Source organism: Geotrypetes seraphini, chromosome 6, assembly GCF_902459505.1.
Source record: "Geotrypetes seraphini chromosome 6, aGeoSer1.1, whole genome shotgun sequence".
NCBI classification, from domain to species: domain Eukaryota; kingdom Metazoa; phylum Chordata; class Amphibia; order Gymnophiona; family Dermophiidae; genus Geotrypetes; species Geotrypetes seraphini.
The window spans coordinates 155,133,957-155,159,113 of record NC_047089.1 but is presented as its reverse complement, the minus strand read 5'-3'; the positions used below and the strand labels follow the sequence as shown (position 1 = coordinate 155,159,113).

Below are 25,157 nucleotides of genomic sequence, written 5' to 3'. Positions count from 1 at the left end.
AGCAGTTACCACCAGGTAAAATAGTGGAAATAATTATAAAAAATAAAATTGTGGAACATGTAGATAAGCATGATTTAATGAGACAGAGTCAGCATTGGTTCAGCCGAGGGAGGTCTTGCCTCACCAATTTGCTTGACTTCTTTGAAGGTGTGAATAAACATGTAGATAAAGAAAGGATTTTGTTGAAAGCGCTTATACATGCAAACTGAGGTCCATCAAAAAGTATAGTTCAGGAATTTAGCAGATTTCTAGTTTTTTTAAAAGACGTGTTGAATGCCTAATGAAAGCAATGCGTCAATTAGTTTCAGTTTGCAGATGAAATGTTCAAAGCATGTATGCAATGAGCGAAGACTTATTATATCAAAGTTAATATCAGTAGATAGTGAACCAGATTTCCTTCCAAAAAAGGCATTATTTTAGCATATGTATTAGAGTGCCAAATGATGAGTTGCAATGCCAGCATTTATCATTATCCAGCAAAGCAGCTTTCATCTTTCTATGTGGAGTCCAATATCTTTCCACATAATGAAATATATAAAGATTGAGATAGTCCAACAGAGAGTAGTGGTCTATTAACTTTAGATCAAAAGGTGCTCCTTTCCAGATCATTTAAGGAAGTAGTAAGTAAATGGGACCATTTAGAACATATTACATCAGTAAATACCGTACAGTATAAACTCTTAAGAGTTTATAAAAACTGGAAACTTTACCTTGTATAAGAGCCAAGTCACACCATTTCTTAATATACATATGTGGCATCATTTGGAATTGAGTGAATTAGTGATAAAGATGAAGTGAGTGAAGTTAATAGCAACCATTGGAATTCTTTATATTTCAGTGAAGGATATTCTTCAATAAATTTTGAGAAGGGTTTCAGATGATTATTGTAATAAAGTTGATTTATGGTCCATATGTTATATGGCCACCAGAGCAGCAAAACTGGACCAACAACTCACCAATCTGCTGACTTCAACCACAGACTACAAAACTTTCAAAAAAGAAACAAAAACCTTACTCTTCAAAAAAACACATAAAACCAATATAACTTTACCAATAAAGTCCCAATCTCCACCGGCTTTACCAATCCTCTCCTTAGATAAATAGAAAATGCTCTTAAAATCTTATGTATTAAGACCATAACAATTCTTATGTAATCCGCCTTGAACTGCAAGGTAAAGGCGGAATAGAAGTCACTAATGTAATATAATTCTTTCCAATAGAGGAATTTATTTTTGTATTTAAGTTTAGAATTATTCAAAATAGACAATGTCATGAATGCTTTGGGTGCTGATTCAAGACCAAATGGGAGTACAGTGGTACCTCGGTTTACGAGTGTTTTGGAAGTCGAGCAAAACATTTGCAAAATCGGCGCCTTGGAAACCGAGCATGATCCGGCACCCTCCCCCCCGCAATTGGGCACCCCCTCGCCGCTGCTTACTGTCATCCGGGCACTGGCACTGGTATGTCCTGTGCGTTGGTGCCGGTGTCCGAAGATCGGCCTCCTCTTCTTGCTGGGCCTTGAGCATCTGCGCATGCTCACGTTCTCTCCGTGAACTCGCAGGCCTTGAGCATGCGTAGATGCTCAAGGCCCAGCAAGAAGAGGAGGCTGATCTTCGGGCACCAGCACCAACGCACAGGATATGCCGGTGCCCAGATGACAGTTAGCAGCGGCGGGGGGGTGCCCAATCGCGGTGGGGGCGGGGCTGATCGCGGCAGGGGGTGCCCGATCGCGGGGGGAGGGTGCCGGATTGTGGGGGGGGGGAGGGTGCCGGATTGCAGGGGGGCCTTCGGGGGGAGCAATGCGGTTCTCATGGGGGTGGGAACGTATCAAAGCGAGTTTCCATTATTTCCTATGGGGAAACTCGCTTTGATAAACGAGCATTTTGGATTACGAGCATGCTCCTGGAACAGATTATGCTCGTAATCCAAGGTACCATTGTACTTTGTACTGGAAGTGGCGTGTTCCCACTTGAAAACGAAGATACTTCCTGTGGGCCAAAGTCTCAACTGTAAAAGGAAATGCGATTCTGAACCTGAGAGCACAATAGTGGTAATCATAAGGTAGCTAAAAAGTGTACCTTGATACCCCTGCTGAATATTCCTGAATAAGCAATTACATATTAGTAGCTCTCCTTTCATAGATATATTATGAATGCCTTCAACATTCTCTACTTCTGTCTGTGAAGAAAGTTTGTACATCACACTAAAGTAAATACATATTCCATTCTTTCTTTCCAGATTAATCCCGCAGTGCCTCTCTCCTTATCCCATAAGTCCAGAAATTATGTTGCTTTAATATTATCTTTAATATACAACATAACATAAATAACAAGTTTTTATTTATATATTGCAAAAGCCTTTTGCTTCTATGCAGTTTACAAAAGAGGTAAAACTGACTAAAATCAGCAAGCTAAAATATACGAGGTTTACAGAAGAGGTAAATTTGATCGAAGTCAAAGCACTACAGCATAACTATATTACTCCTTCTCCTGTTCTTCCCACCCTGTCACTCCTGAATAGACTATAACCTGATATAACTATATCTCAGTCATGGTTTTCGGTGACCTACACTAAATCCAAATCAGACTCTTCCATCCCAGCCTTAGATCCAGAACCGTATTTCCCATCCTACAGGTATCAGTATTACATAACTTTTCAGATGATGTTTTCTTTTTCTCCATTTCTATCCCCTTAGCTTCAGCAGCCAGTTATATCTGTGACACTGGCAAGCAAGTTCAGAGAAGCCATAGTAACTGTCTCAATATCCAAGATATGAGAGTGAGAGAGACAATGTGGAGATGTAAGAGAATCCTTTGAACTTGCGTGATCAGTGATGTAGAATTCCCTAATTTTATGGGTCTTCTCATGGATCGCTTCAGAAGAGAAGGGAACCATGCTTGCATTGGACAACGTGGGGCAATGAGAATCATGGTTCTCCAGTTATATCTGATTTTCAAGAGAGTTCTCGTTGAGGGGTATTGGATGATACTTGAACAGAAGATCTTCCCTCCTCCTATCTAGGCTACTTTTCCATATGTCCTTATTATGGAACAGAATGGAAGTACATTTTTGTTCTAAGGAATGGTATAAAGATCTATTGAGGAAATGTCCCACTCTCAAATTATCCTTTGAGCCATCATCTTCTTCAAGAACATTTTGCATGGTTATAGAGCACAACTCAGTGCAACAGAATTGTATCCAGAGCCTTCGTAGACAAATTAAGTACAGTTTTTAAAGTCACTGAAAGTTTGTTTTCCAAGACATCTCAACTAAGAAAATAACTGCTAGCAAATCAAATGAATCAAGTTTGAACACATACGCTGACTGGAGCCAAAGGTCCTTCAACCATGACCTACACTGGGCAGGACAAAAAAACAGAAGAAACTTGAGAAAGCTAGGTTTTTGGGCTAAGTCAAGAACGGGAGAAAAATGTATCACACAATGTCACATCAAGGCGAGCTCTGGTGATGCACATCCTGTTGGCTCTGTAGAAAGATGAAGACCAAGGTGGTCCCATGTGCCAGCAGCAGGTGGAATTTGGTACACACACACAGTAGATGACTCAAAAAGCTTCTGGTACTTACTAAGCTGTAAAAAGCCTTCCCATGAAGGCTCCGTTACTGCTTGTTACAAAGAAAAAGGACTCTGAATTCTCATACCGGTAGATATATTTAAGAGGAAACATTATCATCATTTGTCACCCCAACCTCCTCCCGCCAAAGTGTACATAGGGTGCACTTACATGATTCTACTGCCATCTGCAGCAATATATCTATGACACTGGAAAGAAGTCCTTTACTTGATATCTTCAGATGGTTTAGAATGACTGTCACGGCTTGGTACTCCAGAAATAATGCCTTTCCTTCATCCATCTTCAGATCCATGCAAAGTGAGTCAAATGCTTGTGCCAAGTAATCAGCTGAAATATATGATCAACAAAGAAGTGGAAACTATGCATTTTGCAACTTTGACCCTACTGCAAATGATCTTATTCTTATTAAATCAGTCATTTTCAACAGGCTAGGTGCAATGCTCATGCTCTACCTTCCCTCCAAGTTTGGGCCACATCAATGAATTTTCATAGATTTTATTGTGGCTCTAAGATAGACAAGCTAAATTAGCCCCTCAGCTTTACTTATGGGAGTTGAAAAGGATTACAAAAAGGAAACAGTCATAAGTAACACAGTTCCTAACAAACATATATCCTTGTCTGATTTTCAGTCTATCAACAATGAATAGTCAAGCATATTTACATTAGTTTCTTTTATTCCGCCAATACCTTGAAGTTCTAGGCGGATTACAAAAGGATGAGATTCTGGTCATATCCAGAAGATTACAGGGAAGCTATTGGTTGGAACAATTAAGAGTCTGGTGATGGTGTGAGGATATTGGTTGTATCAGGAGTTTGTCTTGATATACTTCTTGAACAACCTGGTTTTTATTTCCCTTCTGAAGGTTTTGTAGTTTGGTGCTGGGATCAGTAAATTGGAGATGTGGTTGTCTAGTTTCACTGCTTGCGTCATATTTTTTTACGCTGAATGCCTTTGATTGGGCGGGTGGGTGAAGGGTGTCTGAGTTTTCCTTGGTCTGGAAGAGTTGTTCCGAGTTAGGCAAGTGTTCAGGTAGGATGGTCCATTGCCATGTAGGGTTTTGAAGAGCATGCAGTAGAATTTGTGCTTGTACAGGTAGCTAGTGTGTGTCTTTGTAGGCGGCGGTAATGTGGTCATACTTCTTCAGTGAGCACATCAGTCTGAGGGCTATGTTTTGCACCGTTTGTAGTTTTATCATGGTGGTGGGGCAGGGTAGGTATATGATATTGCAGTAGTCTAGTAGGCCTAGTATTAGTGCCTGAACTAGGAGTCTGAATTGAATTTTATTGAAGAATGTTCGGATTTGTCTTAGGTTACGCATGACTACGAAGGCTTTATGAACTATTTTGTTTATATGTAGTTGCATGGTATAGCCTCTGTCTATCGTCACCCCTGGTATTTTTAGGTGGGGTGGAATGGGGTATGAGGGAGTTTATTTCAAAGTTTGTTATGGTAGGGATTGTGTCGTTTTCGAGAAGTAGGAAAGTTGTTGTTTTGTCTGGATTTAGTTTTAGTTTGTGGTTTTTCATCCACTGTTTTACTGTTTCTAGCGTTTTATATAGTGAGTTTATTACTGTGGGGGGTCGGTTGGTTGAAGGGAAGGAGGATGGTGATAGTCTGCGTAGCTACACGATGTTATGTTTAGTTGGTCTAAGCAAGTGCCTAGTGAGGCAATATATAGATTGAAGACTGTTGGGGATAGTGGGGATCCTTGGGGCACACTGCAGGGGTTGTACCATGATTCTAATTTTACTTTATTTTTTCCTTGTAGTTTCTGGATTGTAGGAATCCTTGGAACCATGTGTGTACCCTGCCTGTGATTCCTACTGTCTCCAATATTTGTAGTAGTATGTTGTGATCAACCATATCAAATGCTGCAATGAGATCTAGTTGTATGATTAGCATTTCTTTGCCTTTGCTCAAGTGTTGTCAGGCCAAGTCCAGGAGAGAGCCTAGTAGTTTCTCTGTGCTGTAACTGGTCCTGAAGCCTGATTGGGAGGGGTGGAGTATGCTGTGGAGTTCTAAGTAATCTGTGAGAAGTTTTGCCACTAGGCCTTCCATAAGCTTGACGTATAGAGGTATGGAGGCTATAGGTCTGTAATTGGAAGGTAGATCTGTTGCTCCCTTTGAGTCTTTTAAGATAGGGGTGATGATTTCACTGAGATCTTGTGGGAAAAGGCCTTCAGTGAGCATGGACTGTACCCATTGTGCGAGATGGGTGCAGAATTTCAGGCTTGAGGTTCTTAATAAGTATGGGGGCAGCATGCAGGCATGCTGCATGGCTATATTTGTTGTATAGCTTATGTCAGTCCATTGAATTTTTGTGAAGTCAGACCAAGTTCTTTTCGCTGCACATGACTCTTTCTCTGTGGGATGGGAGAGTGATCTCATCCAGTTAGGTTGGGGTTCCAGTGAAGGTATCCCTAGCTATTGAGATTTTGTTTTTAAAGAATTCAGCTAGTTGAGAGGTAGATAAGGGGGGTGGGGGTGTTGTTAGTAGCTAGTGTCTCTGAGTATCTTGGGTTTTTTTCCTAAAATCTTTCTTCATTTTAAAAATCAACACAAAGTACAACATATTATCAAACAGTTAACAAAATAGCACTAAATTCCATCAATTGATATAATAAGTACATATCCCTCCCTCCCTCCCACCCTTTCATACAGTAAAAAAGCAATCAAGAGCAATACAAATGATCAAGGTAAACAAATTATAATTCAAAAATAAATTAAGTACATATCCTCCCCACCCACCCTTCCTGGATGTGTATAATCAACAGGCAAAACTAATAATCTTTACAAAATTTTGTTAATGGGTCCCAAATTGCTTTGAATTTCTTACAGTGTCCCAATTGTAGTTTGGCACAAAGATTCTCACCAAAAACTATAGTTTAACCTGTCCCAATTTTTCCAAATAAGCTGTATGGCAACTCCCGTCATGATGAGAAATCTATTGTTATGTGATGTTATTGGACTCTCTCTGAGTATCTTGGATTTCTAAGCCTATCTGGTTTGTGTAGAATGCTTTTCTTTTAGTTTATTCTTGTATTGTTTTAGTTTTCTCCAGGCTCTTTTTGTGTGTTCTTAATTGTTTTTCTTCATTCTTTCGAGTCGTTTGCTTTGTCTTTTTGAGTTGGAGTAGTTCATTATCGAACCATTTATCTGAGCACCTATAGATTCTTTTTTTTTGTTTGTTTGGAATTGCATCTTATTGTCTAAGATGGTATTGCTTAGTGTGCTCCAGTGGGTTATGAACTCTTTGGGGTTACCTTCTGGGATCAGGGTGTCTACTTTGTTCCAGAATTTGGTGAGGTCTATCTTTTGATGTGTTTCATAGGTTATGCTGTGGTTTTTTTGGTTTGGATTTTCCCTGTACCCAGTTAATATTTAAAGTGTATATGTAGCGGGAACATGTCCAGATTCCGTCTGAGGTGTGAATGTCCGATTCAGTGGGTTGCTGTGACATGAAGGCTGCTATGTCGAGTTGATGTCCCTTTTATTGTGTGGTTTGGGGATCTAGGATTTTGTAGAAGAGGGCTTCTAGGAAAAATAAGGTTTTTTATTTGTTTGGAGGTTTTGTCCTCGAGATGCAGGTTTAGATCTCCTAGAAGCAGGTTGTAAGCAGATGTTAGGGAGTTACGGAATATAAATTCTTCAAATTCAGGTTTTGCTGTGTTCCATTTCCCTGGTGTTATGTAGCAGAGAAGACCGATCATGGTTCACTTTAGTTTGTCACTTGAGAGTTGGCAGACTAGTAGGTCCATGTGGAGGGTGGATGTTTGTCTAGTATGCTTATGTTCAGGATGTTTTTGGCTACGATAGCTAGCCCTCCTCCTCGTTTTTTGTCTCTGTAGACCACCTGTATTTTGTAGCCCGGCAGAGAGACTTCCTCACAAAAACCTGGTTAACATCCGACAATGACCTGTGGATAACAGAAGAGGCATCCTAGATTTTCCGTTTCTAGCCAGTCTTATTTGTTCCGTCTTTGGGCCTAGGGTTCTGATGTTCATGTAGGCACATGTTATCTGTGTGTATTCTGTTTGGTTGTTGTGAATCGTTTGTGGGCAGATGAGATAGTTTGATCTGGGGTAGATTTTTGTCTTTGGGGTTTTTTTGGTGCATTAATTGGTCTTCTACTCCACATTGTATACCTAGCCAAAACGTGGTTTAATGGAAAGCCAGGTCTTTTTGTAGCCCTGAAGGTCCATATTTGTGCTCCTTTGAACTAGCAAGACTATAAAACGAATCACTCTTTGTATGATTGGATATAATTTTATGTGTGTTTATGACTCAATGCAAATACTAAACATTCTGTTAATTAAAATAGAAAATGTCAATTGCAATGCTATTTTTATTTTTTGTTAGAAGGAAGAAAGATTAGGTTCTTATCTCAATAATCTTCTTTCTTGTATATGTGTTTAGTAGTCCTGAATGCTAGTGTTATCTATCTGAACCCGCAAGCTGTTTGCATAAAGATATCGCACATCTTTCAACTCCACCTCCTTCCCAGTAAGCTAACTCCTGCCCTCAGTTTGTACCTAATCAATCAAGAAACACTGTAATAGGTAACATAAAAAGAAGGAGGGGAACAGGAAAACTCCCTGACCATACATTTCTGTTCTGCTCTGTAATAACTATAACAAATATCATTATGAGGCTTGTAGCTACTCACATGTCCTGCTATCAAGCAGAAACAGCTGTACTTTCTCTTTTTTTTTTTAAAAAAAAAAAACCCCAAACACATCGTAGCTGAGACACAGAGAAATTCTCCAATCCAGGCATATATTCTTAATGAGACAGAAAGCAGGCGACGCCCACCCGCAGGGCAGAGCTTCAGGACTACTAAACACATCTACAAGAATGATTATTAAGGTAAGAATCTAATCTTTCTTTCTCGTGCAACGTGTCTAGTAGTCTTGAACCCTAGGGACATACCAAAGCAGTCCTATAAATCTAGGGGAGGTCTTCTGAGCCTGCCTACAACATGAAGGCTTTCCTAGCTGCCACATCCACTCTATAAATTTTGGTAAAGGTATGAAGAGTGGACCATCCTATAAATCTCCTCGGGTGAAGTAACTACCCAGAATGGGAGGATTCATCATGGAATGTTTCAACATGGCCATGATGAATCATCCTCTCTGTGATGAACCATGATAGAATTAATCTGATGCCTCTCCTAATTCTGCCCACCCTCCTCAGGTGCCTCGTCTCCTCTCTGCCCTTCGCATACCTCTTCTATGATTTGCTGGCGCATCTTCCACCCCCTGATCAGCCAGCTTTGGCTCCCTTCTGATGTCACTTCCTAGCCATGGGACCAGAACATGACATCAGAGGGTAGACAAGGCCAGTGTGAGCAGGGGGCTGAAGGTGCTGCTTGCATCAGTAAACTTTTCTACAAGTATGCGGGCTGGGGGGATGTAGGAAGGGCACTCATACTTTGGAGAGTGTGGGGGAACTTCATTCTCCGACTGGATAATCTGGTCCTATGCTGGAGTCTGTTTCTGGTCAAGGAACGAGGAAACATCCCCAAATGTACAACCACAAACGCGCCTGTAGCAGATGCTGGAGGGCCCCAACAATTTAAATAGGCATTCCACATCAGGCTCATGAAATCCAGGGAAAAGCCCTGCACTGGCGGCCCAAAAGATCCCTGCTCCCTGGTGCTGACACACCTTCATTTTGCCAACTCACTTTTGGAGAACTCTGGAAAGGACCTCTTTCCCAGAAAACAAGCCTCCTGCGGACAGGACTCAGAGGAAGCTGACCCCTCCTTGTGTACATCGTAGCACATGGAACATGGATGCTTCTCAGCTGACTATCTAGTGCAACCCTGGCATGATTTATGGGTAGAAAGGCCTGCGTAGTACATCCTTGTCAATTTTAAGCAAAATCAATGGGCTTTGAGGCAGATAGAGGCTTTAGAAATAATACTGGGAAATCCAAGATGGCTGCCGGGCAGTGATCTTGGCATCAAAAATAAAAGTTGATCTACAGCAGGGGTGCCCAATACGTCGATCGCAATCGACTGGTCGATCACTCAGACAACCCCAGTCGATCGCAGAGCTGGGTTCCCTTCTGGTTTTTTTCCCCCTCCTGACTAGCCCATCTCTTGAAGAACGCTGGCCAATCAAAAGTCAGCTCATTCAGTCCCCGCCGCTCTCCAGGCCCTCCCAGGCTGCCGCTGCTGGTGGAGGAGAAGAGGAGTCCTCGGCGCAGAGCAGGCAGCAGAGGGGCATAACACGCTCTCATCCTTCTGGCAGTGGACATGCTTGAAGGAGCAGGGAAGGGAGTCGGGTTTAGATAGCAATCGGGAGGGGTGCAGGTCGTGGAGCCGCTGGCCAGGGACACGTTGATGTAGTCAGCACAGGACAGCTTGCCCTCGTTGCTCTCCACGGAAAGTTTGGGTTTGGCCCTGTTGGCCTTTTAGCAATTCTTGCAGGTTGCCATTGGCCTCAGAAGCTGTCTTCCCTCTGCCGTGGTCCTGCCCCCTCCTCTGAGTAAGAGGCAGGATTGGGGCAGAGGGAAGACAGCTCCTGAGGCCTATAGCAACCTGCAAAGATTGCTAAAGTACCAGCAATCCTCTCTGCAGGCTGCTCCCTTCAGGAATTAGGTCAAAGGATGTGGGAGGGCAGGGAGGAACATGCAGGTCTTCCGGGTGGGGGGGAGGGCAGGAGTAGGCCTTCAGGGGGGAATGTGCTGGCCTTTGAAAGGTGCAGACCTTCAGGAGGACAGGCAGGCCTTCAAGGGGTGGGGTGCAAGCCTTTGGGGCCCTGATGTAGAAATACACGGAGGAAGGGAAGGGGGTTCAAAGAGACGTGAATATGCCAGACTTTGGGGGGGAAGAAATAATGGGTCTAACAACAGAGGAGTGGATGAGAGATGGTGGATTTAGGGAGGGAAGGAACAGAAAGGGAGAGAAGTTGGACACAAGGGATGGTGTGGGGGGAGGGGGGGAAAGAGATACTTGATAGGAGGGTAGTTGGAAAAAGAAAGGGAGAGATGGTGGACCCTGGGGTGGTGGGGAAGGAGGGAGAGATGCTCAATGAAAGGGTAGTTGAGAAAGGTGGATCTGTGGATGGAGATGAAAAAAAGGAAAGATGCCAGACTTCCAGGGGAGGGAAGGGAAATGAAAGGGGAGGACAGAGATAGAAGATGGATGGTTAGCAAGGAGAAAGAAGAAAGAAGGAGACCCTGGCAAGCAAGTTATTAGAAGACAACCAGAGCCTGGGCCCAACAAGATTTGAATAATGTCCAGAAAAACAAAGGTAGGAAAAATGATTTTATTTTCAATTTAGTGATCAAAATGTGTCCATTTTGAGAATTTATATCTGCTGTCTATATTTTGCACTATGGCCCCCTTTTACAAAACCACAATAGTGGTTTTTAGCACAGGGTATCGAGAGCAGCGCAGGGCATTCAGCACAGCTCCCTGCACTAAAAACTGCTATTGCAGTTTAGTAAAAAGGGAGGGGGTATATTTGTCTATTTTTGTATGGTTGTTACTGAAGTGACATTGCATAAAGTCATCTGAAAAAACCCAGAATATAAATAATTAACATTTTCTCTGCGTACTAGTGTGCTTTGTGTTTTTTTAAAATTTTATTGTTGGTAGATCATTTTGACTTGGTCATTTTAAAAGTAGCTCACAAGCCCAAAAAATGTGGGCACACCTGATTTACAGGATTTGAAAAATTAAATATTAAATTATTCCCAAGAAATGAAAGTATCCAAACAGATCACAGAAACACTGGTGAGTGACAATACTAACTTAAGAAGAAAATTAGAGAATTTAGAAAATTTCTCTCGTAGCAATAACCTTAGATTAATTAACTTTCCAAGTATTGCTGCAGTAACTCCGAGAGATATGTTGAAATGCTACATGATCGAACTGTTGGAAATTAATGAAGAACTATTGCCGCCATTCACCCAAGTGTATTATCTACCCATTAAAAGGGAAGAAAAGTCAAAGGACGGAGATAACAATTGCTTAATGTTTCTACATTGTTGGAACTTTCAGATAGAGAACTAGCAAAGCCGGCAACACTTCTTCTTACAGTTGCCTTAGCACCAGATAAAAACTGGCTATTAAGACTTTTCTTTAAAAATAAACAAAAAGATTTTCTAGGGTATAAAATACAAATGTATCCAGACCTGTCACGAGACACACAAAAACGTTGACGCAAATTTCTCTTGTTAAAGCCAGGTGTTATAGCTCTTGGGGAGACTTATTTTCTTCGTCACCCATGCAAATGTGTGATAGTGTATCAAAAGCAAAAATATGTTTTCTTTGATCCTAGCCAGCTGACAAACTTCTTGTCAGCGGCTCGACTGAAATAGAGGGAGGAATATGAAGCACTCTTAAAATTGATTGTTTGACATCCTGTTTCAGCCAATATAATTCTTTACTTTTTATCTTTATTTCTTTGTTATTTTCGCTAATTCTACATTTTGGACCCATTTTGAGGACTTGAGTTAAAGTTATGATAATTTGGGTTACTAGATTATAATTTGATCTGTAAATTTATTTCCTGTCTAACTTTATCTTTCTGTACAAGTGGATACTTGATATATTATTGAAAAATGATAAATAAATAATAATAATAAAAAAATGGCCTGAAGGAGAACAATTTTAAAAATAAAATTAAAAAAAAAATCATAAAGGGCTTTCTAGAGATGAGGACCCTATCCCTGACTCGAGGAGCCTTCACAACCTCTGAATTCAGAACCCCCACAATTTTTCTCATAGGCTGCAAAATAGCCTTACTCACTGTGCTATGTGGTGCCTGCGTGCTTCATCTCAGAACTGCAACTGGAAAACTGGAGAAGACTTTTGCCTCAAGTTTTCTCCAGAAAATGTGGAAATAACGGACCTAGGCTCAACCCCCTCAAATCCTTGTGCCGCGATGGGGGGGGGGGAGGGGAAGACCAAGAAGCCAGCCCTCGATTAAGTCCCAGCAAACCAGAACAGAGCCAAACAGCCTGTGCTCAAGCTCCTGATGAATCAGAGATGTGAGCTAACTACACAGGGAATGGATCCGAGCTCCAAAAATAAAGCAGAATGGCTACACAGGTATCCACGAGGGTTAATCCTGCTAGCAGCAGACTTCTGACCAGCGAGTCTGCATCCTCTCCCAGGCAGAGTTCCTAAGCCTCAAACTTTGGTTGCAAAAAAACAAACAAACAAACAAACAAAAAAAAGACGAAAATTATAAAACCTGCAGAACAGATCAGAAAGACACCTTCTCAGTTTGAATGCAGAAGGAAAAACTGAGGGGACAGGAGCTAGCACCACTGGGAAGGAGGTGGAGTTGAAAGATGTGTTACATCCTTCTGCAAACAACTTGTGAGTTCAGATGGATAACCCTAGCGTTCACACATTGCACTAGAAAGGTTATTTTACAAACTATAAAATGCCATCAAAATCATTGAGGATAATACTAAACCTTCAGCAGTCAGCAATCAGCATTTAGTTTTTGGGTAGGTTTTTTCTATATCTGGATATTCAGGACCAGGCTTTATCTGGATACCAGAGCTGAATATTCAGGTATTTGGGGGTCACCAGAAGCTACCTAGATACTGTACAGCACAGTTACTTACCGTAACAGGTGTTATCCAGGGACAGCAGGCAGATATTCTTGACTGATGGGTGACGGCACCGACGGAGCCCCGGTACGGACACTTTTAGAGTGATTGCACTCTAAGAACTTGGAAAGTTCTGGTAAGCCGCACCGCGCACGCGCGAGTGCCTTCCCGCCCGACAGAGGCGCGCGGTCCCCAGTTATGATAAGCCAGCTAAGAAGCCAACCCGGGGAGGTGGGTGGGACGCAAGAATATCTGCCTGCTGTCCCTGGATAACACCTGTTACGGTAAGTAACTGTGCTTTATCCCAGGACAAGCAGGCAGCTATTCTTGACTGATGGGTGACCTCCAAGCTAACAAAAAGAGGGATGGAGGGAAGGTTGGCCATTAGGAAAACAAATTTTGCAAAACAGATTGGCCGAAGTGTCCATCCCGTCTGGAAAAAGCGTCCAGACAATAATGAGATGTAAAAGTATGAACTGAGGACCAAGTGGCAGCCTTGCAGATTTCCTCAATGGGCGTGGACCGGAGGAAAGCAACAGACGCTGCCATAGCTCGGACTTTATGGGCTGTTACCGAACCTTCCAGTGTCAGTCCGGTCTGAGCATAACAGAAAGAAATGCACGCTGCCAGCCAATTAGACAACGTATGTTTAGAAACAGGTCGTCCTAATTTATTCGGATCAAAAGACAGAAATAGCTGAGGAGCTGATCTGTGGGGTTTTGTGCGCTCAAGATAGTAAGCAAGAGCCCTCTTACAGTCCAAAGTATGCAGAGCCTGTTCTCCAGAATGAGAGTGAGGTTTCGGAAAGAAGACAGGCAGAACAATGGATTGGTTGAGATGGAATTCAGAGACAACCTTAGGGAGAAACTTTGGATGAGTACGCAGAACCACCTTGTCGTGATGAAAGACCGTAAAAGGTGGATCTGCAACTAGTGCATGTAGCTCACTGACCCTCCTGGCAGAGGTGAGGGCGATGAGGAAAAGTACCTTCCAAGTGAGAAACTTGAAAGTGGCAGTAGCCAAAGGTTCAAATGGAGGCTTCATTAAGACGGAAAGAACCACATTAAGATCCCAGATAACAGGAGGTGTTTTAAGAGGTGGTTTCACATTGAAAAGACCCCGCATGAACCTGGACACCAGGGGATGAGCTGAGAGGAGCTTTCCATGGACTGGCTCATGAAATGCCGCAATAGCACTTAAGTGGACTCTGACAGACGAAGACTTGAGGCCAGAGTCAGACAAAGAAAGGAGATAATCCAATAAAGTTTCCACTGCAAGGGAAGTGGGATTATGTTGACGGAGGAAGCACCAGGAAGAGAAACGTGTCCACTTCTGATGGTAACATTGCAGAGTGGCAGGTTTCCTGGAGGCATCCAGAATGGAACGAACAGGCTGAGATAAAAGTGTATCATGAGAAGTCAGCCCGAGAGATACCAAGCTGTCAGGTGTAGAGACTGGAGGTTGGGATGTAGAAGGGTCCCCTGCTGTTGTGTAAGCAGAGAAGGAAACAGAGGAAGAAGAAAGGGCTCCCTGGAACTGAGTTGTAGTAGAAGGGAGAACCAATGTTGCCTGGGCCACCTTGGAGCAATCAGAATCATGGTGGCTCGTTCCCTCTTGAGCTTGAACAAGGTTCTCAGAATGAGAGGCAGAGGAGGGAAAGCATATAGAAACAGATTGGACCAGTCGAGGAGAAATGCATCCGCTGCCAGACGGTGAGGGGTGTAGAGTCTGGAGCAGAAGAGGGGCAGCTGGTGATTGAGAGGGGCTGCAAAGAGGTCTATCTGAGGAGTGCCCCACTGAGTGAAGATGGACTGCAGAGTGAGAGGATCGAGTGACCACTCGTGAGGTTGGAGAACTCTGCTGAGTTTGTCCGCCAAACAATTCTGTTTTCCCTGAATGTAGATAGCCTTCAGGAATAGATGGTGATTTATGGCCCAAGTCCAGATCTTCTGGGCTTCCTGACACAAGAGGCGAGAGCCCGTCCCACCTTGCTTGTTGATGTAGTACATCGCCACCTGATTGTCTGTGCACAGCAAGAGAACTTGAGGAAAGAGGAGATGTTGGAAGGCCTTGAGGGCATAAAACATCGCTCTGAGTTCCAGGAAATTGATTTGATGTTTCTTTTCCTGGGGTGTCCAAAGACCCTGAGTTTGGAACTCGTTCAAATGAGCCCCCCAGGCATAAGGGGAGGCGTCGGTAGTAATTACCAGTTGATGAGGAGGTAGATGGAACAGAAGACCTCTGGATAGATTTGAGGATATCAACCACCATTGTAGAGACTGACGAAGAGATGATGTTACAGATATGTGTCGTGAGCAGGGATCCATCGCTTGGGACCACTGGTTGGCTAGGGTCCATTGAGGGATGCGTAGGTGAAGACGTGCAAAAGGGGTGACATGAACTGTAGACGCCATGTGACCCAAGAGAACCATCATGCGCTTGGCAGAGATGGACGTCTGCAGAAGTACCTGTTGACATAGAAATTGAAGCATGAGAAGACGGTTGGAGGGTAGGAACGCTCTCATTAGGACTGTGTCTAGAACTGCTCCAATGAATTGAAGATTCTGAGAGGGAATGAGATGAGATTTGGGTAGATTGATCTCGAATCCCAGCAAACGGAGAAATAGAATGGTCTGGTTGGTGGCCGTGAGAACTGTCTGAGGCGCATCGGCCTTGATCAACCAATCGTCCAGATAAGGAAACACCTGAAGGTGGTGAGTACGAAGAAAAGCAGCTACCACAATCAGGCATTTGGTGAACACTCTTGGAGAGGAGGCAAGACCGAAGGGCAGAACCTTGTACTGGTAGTGACAACGATTGATCATGAAGCTGAGATACTTTCTGGATGCTAGATCGATCGGTATGTGAGTGTATGCTTCTTTGAGATCGAGGGAGCATAGCCAGTCGCCTTGATTGAGAAGGGGGTAAAGAGTGGCCAGAGACAACATTTTGAATTTCTCTTTGACCAAGCATTTGTTGAGGTCCCGAAGATCTAGAATAGGTCTGAGATCTCCTGTTTTTTTGGGGACTAGGAAATAACGTGAATAGAATCCCTGCCCCTTTTGATCTAGAGGAACTTCCTCTATGGCGTTCAGAAGGAGGAGGGATTGAACTTCCTGAAGAAGGAGGGAGGACTGAGGAGAGTTCAAAGCAGACTCTTTTGGAACACTTTGGCCCGGAAGAGTGTGAAAGTTGAGAGAGTAGCCGTGGCGGATGATGTTGAGGACCCACTGGTCCGAGGTGATGGATTCCCAACGGCTGATGAAGACAGTAAGGCGTCCTCCTATAGGCTGTGGAAGATGGGTAGCAGGATGGAGACTGGCTATGTCCTGGAGAACAAAGTCAAAAGGGTTGAGTGGATTTTTGTGAAGGGGGAGGCTTCACCTGTTGTTGCTGCTGTGCTGGTCTAGCAGCTGGCCTCTGTTGTTGTCGCTGACGTCTGGGTTGTTGCTGGGCTTGTGGCAAAGGGCGAGCAACAAATCGACGTTGGTAGGCCGACTGTTGGCGAAAAGGCCTGGAAGGTGGGGTTTTCTTTTTAGTTTTGAGGAGAGTATCCCACCTAGTTTCATGTGCCGACAACTTTTGAGTGGTGGAGTCCATGGATTCTCCAAACAGCTCATCCCCTAGGCACAGTGTATTAGCCAGTCGATCTTGATGATTGACATCTAGTTCTGACACTCTGAGCCACGCCAGTCGACGCATAGCCACCGACATAGCTGTAGCCCGAGAGGTCAGCTCAAAGGTGTCATAGATCGACCTGACCATGAACTTCCTGAGCTGCAACAGTGATGAAGTAGTGCGGCGAAAAGCAGATTTTTTACGGTCAGGGAGGTACTTCTCAAAAGTAGTGAGATCTTGAATTAGATGTTTAAGATAAAAGGAGAAGTGGAATGCATAATTCCCTGACCTGTTGGCTAACATGGCATTTTGGTATAGCCGTTTGCCAAATTTGTCCATGGCCTTTCCCTCTCTGCCAGGAGGGACTGAGGCGTACACACTAGCTCCCGTGGATTTTTTTAGAGTGGATTCAACCAAGAGGGACTCATGTGGGAGCTGTGGTTTATCAAACCCAGGAATTGGGATGACTTTGTATAAGGAGTCCAATTTGCGAGGTGCTCCAGGAATAGTCAAGGGTGTCTCCAAATTCTTGTAAAAGGTCTCTCTCAAGATATCATGGAGGGGTAGCTTGAGATATTCCTTTGGAGGTTGGTCAAAATCCAGTGCTTCAAGAAAAGCTTTGGATTTTTTCGACTCAGCCTCCAAGGGGATAGAGAGAGAGTCACACATCTCTTTTAAAAAGGATGAGAATGAAGATACATCTGGTCTAGAAGATGGATCTAAAGTAGAAGGATCCTCATCACCAGATGAACATTCCCCTTCAGAGAGCATAGGGTCCTCTGAATCACCCCACAGATCAGGATCTCGAATTTGAAAACTGTGTCGAGAATCTGGAGTGGAGGGATCAAGATGTCGGGACTTGCGTACCGATTTTCCTGATCTCATAGAGACGGTACCGGGAGATTGCCGTTGCACCGGTGCCGCAGTCTGAACAGCCTGATGCTGAGCAGTCGACTCTGGTGCCAGGACTGGCATGGAAGTAGACTGTGTCGGTGCCGACAAAGAGGAAGCCGAGAGCATAGGCTGTGCAACTATCGGCACCGATGGCTCAGACCGGACCGGTACCGGAAGGTTCGGTACCAGGAGTGCAGGAAGGATTTGTTTTAGCTGAGTTTCCAATTGCACTTGTAAGACGGCAGCAATGCGCTCGTCTAAAGTAGGCACCGGTACCGCTCTACACTCCGAAGAGGAACCCGATGTCGAGGGGCTTACCTCTATCGGTGCGGAGCACTTCCGTGGGCGCCTCACGGTCGGCAGGATTGGGCTCTCTGCTACTTTGACCGGAGGACGCTCCAGCGGGGAAGGCTTCTTAGCCGGCTTACCTGACTGGTGCGGCGCCGACGCGGTATCGCGCGGCGTCGATGAGACGGGTGCCGACTGCGTCGGGATCGAAGTAGGGACCGGTGCCGCCGTGTCCGACATGTCGGTACCGAACAATAACCGTTGCTGAATTTGACGGTTTTTTAGGGTTCTTTTTTGAAGAGTGGCACAGCGTGTGCAGGTGGATGCCCGATGGTCAGGTCCGAGGCACTGCAAACACCAGTTGTGCGGGTCAGAGTTAGAAATAGGCCTCGCGCACCGCTGGCACTTTTTAAAGCCGGGTTGGGGGGGCATGAACGTAAACACGGCTTCTGCCAAATCGAAGGCCGAGGCCTCGATGGTGGCAGCAGGCCCCGCCGGGCAAAACGAAAAAATAAGAAGAAAACCAAAATTCGGTTTTGTTTTTTTTTTTAAAGAAAATAAATAAATAAAAAGAGGGAAACAATATTTCCCAAGAAGTTTACGCGAGCGGGAAGGCGAAAAATAGAAAAAGTTCAACAGCCGTTGAAACGTGCGTCTTCTTGGCTCCGCAGAAACAAGAAAACTGGGGACCGCGCGCCTCTGTCGGGCGGGAAGGCACTCGCGCGTGCGCGGTGCGGCTTACCAGAACTTTCCAAGTTCTTAGAGTGCAATCACTCTAAAAGTGTCCGTACCGGGGCTCCGTCGGTGCCGTCACCCATCAGTCAAGAATAGCTGCCTGCTTGTCCTGGGATAATGCCAATAATCAGGACCGCTACCTGGATAGCTATTCAGACAAGTTAGGATAGCCACTCAGATAACTAGCTTTAAATAAACTGATCCCATTGTTTTTAATCTTCCCCAAAACAGTAGTAAAGCTGATCCCCCAGTAAATATGAGGCAAAACCCTAATAATAAAATGTATCTGCTAGAACACATTTCAAAAATAATAAGTAGATTTATCCCAGAAAACCCTACGAGGGACTGTGACAAACCTAGTCAGACTTCAAAGTTTCACTTCAATATCTTCCAGATTTTGTAATATTTAATCACAGTGCCACCTACTGTAGAACTGCCAAATTTCAAACAAGGAGTTCTGCATCTACTGTTTTAATTGAAATTCCAATAGTATTGATGCTTTATATTAATAATTACCCTTGCCTATTCCAATTCTGCCCTCTTCTCCGTTAAGCTGCTTCTATTCACCTTCTTACATATTAGTACAATGAAAACTTTCAAAAAGCTTCATTAGACATAGATAGGAAAAAGCCATACAGGCTGGTAGCATGTTATAAGCTAACCATTTTATTACAACAAACTGAAGATGCATCTAAAGAACTGGATTCTTGACCTTGAAAATCCATGCTTCTAATGTGTCACCAATCTCTATTTAATGATTGGTCGGTTTTCAAAACATTACCCTGTCTGTTTCTTGGCTCAGTTTCCTTTTTGACTTTATTTCTTGATCTCGCTTTAATTGTTATCCTAATAGTGTATATTTTATTATATTTTTGTTCTATCTCTGTGTCCTTTGAATGATTTGTTCAATTTTATTTTATTTTTTACAAATGTGATGCCTACATGGTGTTCTGACACAGAATAACATAACACTATCTCAAGTTACTTGCCGTTATGAGGGTATAAGATGTCTGTTTCTTTTTTTTAATCATGGATGTCTTTTTACATCCTGACAGCAAAGGAATTACACAGAAACAAATCCGTTGACTCCAAACTTTACAAAACACAGCTGTAAAACTCATAACATTTATTTATTTAATTAATTCGTTTTCTATCCCGTCCTCCCAGTAGTTCAGAATAGGTTACAAGCAAACATTCACAGAGGAATACATTTGGACAGCAACTTAAGTACAGGTTAAGAATGGAGAAGAGTGCAGATTTCTAGACTGCATAGCCATGAGTTCAATGCGGTTAACAAAAGATTATGCTATGAGGAAATACAGGAATGATGTAATATACAGAAAGTCTAATTGGTTGGAAATTTAGAGAAAAGAAAGGTTTTCAACAGTTTTCTAAAATGTTCATAAGACATGGATCTAATTAATAATAAATGAAAATCTTTGTCATCTTTGTAAGCTGCTTGGTAGGAAAGACAATGCCCACAATGTTTCTTACTTTTACAGCCCTTGGCTGACGGGAACGTAAATAAGGCATGAGATTTTCTACTATTCTTATGCACTACAATAACAAATCTGTCGGCAAGGTATAATGGGGGCGACACCGAAGGCAACTTTATAATATAAGCATCCTAACTTAAAGATCACCTGGGCCTTGACCGGAAGCCAATGCAGCTCAGGGTAATAGGGGGGTTACGTGGTCATACTCCCTCAGACCATAAATCATTCTTACTGCTGTATTCTGAACCAAGGTCAATCTAGCCAAATTTTTCTTAGTACTCATCAGGTATACAATAATACAATAGTCCAGTAGATTCAAAAGTAGTATCTGAACTAGAATTGTGAAAGCAGCAGCATCAAAATAGGATCTGATGGTACATAGTTTCCATAAGGTATAGTATCCCTTTTGAACCACTGTGTCAAACTGATTTTTCATGGTCAAGCACTGATCAAGAACTCCCAGAATTTTAATTGTAGGACTTATGTATGATATTGAATTGTTCTTAATTTTTGTGATGACACAAGGAAGAATTTTGTTTTTTCCTGATTTAATTTCAGTTTGAATTCCTACATTCAGGATTCCATCGTGTTTAGTACAGACTCAATAAGTTGGGTATTGTTGGATGGCGTTTCACAGCATGGGATGACTATTGTGATATCAGCAGAATAACTGAACCTCAGACCCAGGATGCTCATCCAATGGCCTAGTGAAAGAAGATACACATTAAAAAGCGTAGGAGAAAGTGGGGAGCCCTGTGGGACTCCACACGGATTTTTCCAAATAGTTGAGAGTGTATCATTAAATTTAACCTGATAAAGACTTGATTCAAGGAATCCTTTAAACCATGAGAGTACTTTACCATGGATTCCTAAAGAATCCAAAAGTTCCAACAGTTTGCAGTGGTCTACTAAATCGAAAGCACTACTCAAATCAAACTGAAGAACCAGCGCATTGCTACCCTTGCTTAGAAGGCTGCTCAAATAATCTAATAACGTAGCTAATACCATCTCAATATTATAGTGGGATCTAAAACATGTTTGAGAATTGTGTAGCAAAGAATGGTATTCTAGATATTTTGTTAGTTGAATTTGCACCATCCCCTCCATGATCTTTATAAAAGAAAGGGATTGACGCTATCGGTCTATAGTTTTAAGGTAAAGAAATTGATTCCTTATTGTTTTTAATAATAGGTGTAATAATTATATTACCCTCTTCTTGCAGAAAAATGCTTTTATCTAAAGAGTCGATAATCCATTCTAACACTTTCATTTTAAATTCCGGAGGTGTGCAAGACATAAGATTAGCAGGGCAAGAATTCAACATACAGTAGGATTTAAAGTATCTGGAAAATAATTTGGAGAAATTTGTCCAATCTGGGTTGTCAAAAATGGACCATGTTAGGTCTACTGAAACTTCATCTTGTGCCTTCTCCGAATAATTTTTTTTTTTAATACTTCCTAGGCTTGGTGGGCATGAGGTTCGTAGGCCTGTGATTTTAGAACTAAAGAATGTTGCCAAGTTGTTTGAAGTCGGTAATGGCATTTGAGAAACCTGAATTTTTTTTGTCATATCAAACACCTTATTGACCAAGTTAAACAATTTTTTGGTGTTAATGTTAGTAATGCCAACCTGAATTGAATAGTAGGCCTTCCATTTCTCTTTTATTTTTAATTTCCTACCTCCTTTCGCCATATTTCTTTATCTGCAATTAATTTAGATTTTAACCATTTTCTTTCAAATTGTCTCACTCTTCAATTCATTTCTAATAATTCAACATCATACCATTTGTTTCCATCGTCTAAGCGTCTTTTTATGGTATGTTTGGGGACAATTTCATCTAAGATGGAGTTTGATGCAATTTTCCATTCTGATGGAAATTCATTGACATTACCGATTGGAGTTAGATGTACATGTTTCCAAAATTCAGTTGCTTATATTCTTTTTCTAATCGAAAATTCTTGTTTTGTCAATTTAGGCTTTGAAATAACATTTTTAGCCTAATTCAAGTTAAAATAATAAATGAAATGGTCTAACCACGGTGTAGATTGCCACCTGCCATCCTTCAGATAGATTTTTACTGTGATTTCAGATTTGGAGGCAAGCGAGACTAAATCTAAATGATGACCTCCTATATGAGATTTGGAGAATTGTGGTAAATAATCTAAAGAAGCCAAAAAAAGCCTTAAAATCATTCACCACCTGGTTATTCTCCAATTCCAGATGGAGATTAATGTTCCCTAATAATAAGACTATGAGAGGTGACAAGAGAATTAATTATTAAATATAAAATCATAGAAAGACTCCTTGGCCGAAGACCAGTGACCAGGTGGTATATAACAAAGTATACAATTAAGAACATAAGAATTGCCTCCGCTGGGTCAGAACAGAGGTCCATCCCGCCCAGTGGTCCGCTCCCGCGGCAGCCCCTCAGGCCTATCACCTGTGTAGTGGTCCCTGACTATTCCTATAACCTAGCTCAACTCCTATCTGTACCCCTCAATCCCCTTATCCTCTAGGACCCTATCCAAACCTTCTTTGAAGCCCTGTCACGTGTTTTGGCCTATCACGGCCTCCGGAAGCACGTTCCATGTGTCCACCACCCTCTGGGTAAAAAAGAACTTCCTAGCGTTTGTTCTAAACCTGCCCCCTTTTAATTTCTCCGAGTGCCCCCTTGTACTTGTGGTTCCCCACATTGTGAAGAATCTGTCCCTGTCTACCTTTTCTATGCCCTTCAGGATTTTGAAGGTTTATATCATGTCTCCTCTAAGTCTCCGCTTTTCCAGGGAGAATAGCCCCAGCTTTTTCAATCTATCAGCATATGAGAAGTTTTCCATACCCTTTATTGAGAGAGTCTTGTAAATACTTTCTGTTCAAAGTACAAGATAGGACTTCTAAGCCATTTTTAAATATTGAATCCAACACTTTAAAGTTAAAATCCTCTTGCAATATAATAGCAACTCCTCCCCCTCTTTTATTCCTGCGACATAAAGGATGATTTTATAGCGTGGGGAAGTAGATCATTAATGATTGTATCCTCCTTGAAGGTAAGCTATGTCACCCCCCTCCTCCATGATACTCATTGGCTACACATTACACACCGCATCACATTTAAAATATTCCTCCTCACCTACAAAACTAAACACACACATATCCCAGCTTTCATTGACAAACATTTCATCCCATACCCCTCCGTTTGAACACTCCGATTCAACAATCATCACCTATTAGTAATGCCATCAGTCTGTGAATTATTCTATGACACTACTTGAAAGGCTATTTTCTCAGTTACCACTCCTTCACTTTGGAACTTCCTCCCCTTACATATTAAATTAGAATCATCTATAGACAAATTCCAATCCAAAATTAAGACATTTCTCTTCAAGGACACCAACACATGAAACCTTTATTCTTCTCCTGATATGCATAAATATTTTGGTAGAGAACCACCAACACTTCCTAAGAAGCGACCCCCTCCCCCGCTTTTATTTTATCTTCATCTCAATGTAATTTAACTCCCTGGTGTTCTTCCCTATTATTCATGTGCGCTGTCTTATAACCTCCTTCTCTCTCTCTCTCTCTTTTTAATCTTATTCTACAACATTTTTAATTTCATGTTTATTTTAAATTATATTTTATGAAACTTATTGTAAACCGTTTAGCCACTCTTAGACAAAACGGTATATCATAAACCAATAAACTTGGGAACTTAGTAGTAAGGAGGAGGGCACAGTGAATCAAGTGTCATCTTAGCAGGGGTACAACCTATCAGCAACACAACGGCAATGTGGCTGGTAGGGGAACCCCAAGCCCTGCCAGCTGAAGACTCTTGGTATCTATCCCCCCATCCCCTAGCAATGGGGGGGGGGGAGGATTCTCAACTACACTTCCTCCTCCATGGCACCTCTTAAGTCCTTCTATTCTTTGCCGGCAGCGAGCATATACTCCTATGCGCTACTCACTCCAGCCCCAAGCCCTCATTCTGACATAACTTCTTGTTCGCAAATACCTGTTCACAAATAGCTTCAGTTACACCCAAAGTATTAACCTCAAACACGCCAATGGAGAAAAAAATGTAAGTTAATTATGCTTATTGCTGGTCTGAAACTTTCAAATGACAGTCATATTTGCTCTTAGAATCCAGAATCAATAAAGTGCAATAGTAGGGGGGGGGTGGAAAAGCCCAATGGCTACTGCAGCGGCCTGACAACCTGGAGAACTGGGTTCAATTCCCATTGCAGCTCCTTGTGACTTTAGGCAAGTCACCTAACTCTCCATTGCCACAGGTACAAAATAAGTACCTATATACAATATGTAAACCGCTTTGATAACCACAGAAAGGCAGTATATCAAGTCCCTTTCCTAGTAGCAGGCTAGAGACCTATAATTTAGTTCATGGGCAATATGTTTCTAACATTGAGAAAAGTTATACTAGGATTTAAGGGTAAGTTAGATGTACATCTCCTTATGAGTGGCATGAAGTGACATGGGTAGGGGTAGGCTAGATGCACTTCTCTTTACGAGAAGCTTGGAGCGATATGGGGACCAAAACTATGCCAGGGTACAACTGGCGGGGCCTCCGCGTGTGCGGATCGCCGGATTTGATGGACCTAGGGTCTGTTCCGGAGATGGCGCTTCTTATGTTCTTAAAATATGTCAAAACCTTACCTTGTGTTATTGTTTTGACGACTATCAAGGTGGATACAAATCTTATGTGCAAAACTGGGTTCTTGAAGAAAGCTGCAGACTTAGGTTTACTTTCTGTTACTGGTTCAAGACCACTTTGATTTCCTCTAATAATTGTTCCTTTGAATATTTCTTCACCCAGTCTCCGCATGGTAGTTGTCATAGCTGTTTGCTGTGTTACAGATATATCATTAATATATATACAGTACAACAGACAAATGCCTCTAAAACAAAAAACTAGCAATTCTATAAGTGACCACCTCCTCCACTCCC

The 25,157-nt window shown here is 42.5% G+C and overlaps 1 protein-coding gene across 3 annotated transcripts in view; it reads right to left on the bottom strand.

Moving 5' to 3' along the window:
• Window positions 1-25,157, bottom strand: part of CCDC138 (coiled-coil domain containing 138) — a 138,497-nt gene that overhangs the window by 14,753 nt on the left and 98,587 nt on the right. For all 3 annotated transcript variants that reach the window (XM_033949941.1, XM_033949943.1, XM_033949942.1), the window contains 2 exons: window positions 24,867-25,056; window positions 3,743-3,919 (listed from right to left, as the gene is read on the bottom strand). In XM_033949941.1, coding sequence (XP_033805832.1) covers window positions 3,743-3,919; window positions 24,867-25,056 — 367 coding nt within the window. The remainder of the gene's footprint in view (window positions 1-3,742; window positions 3,920-24,866; window positions 25,057-25,157) is intronic.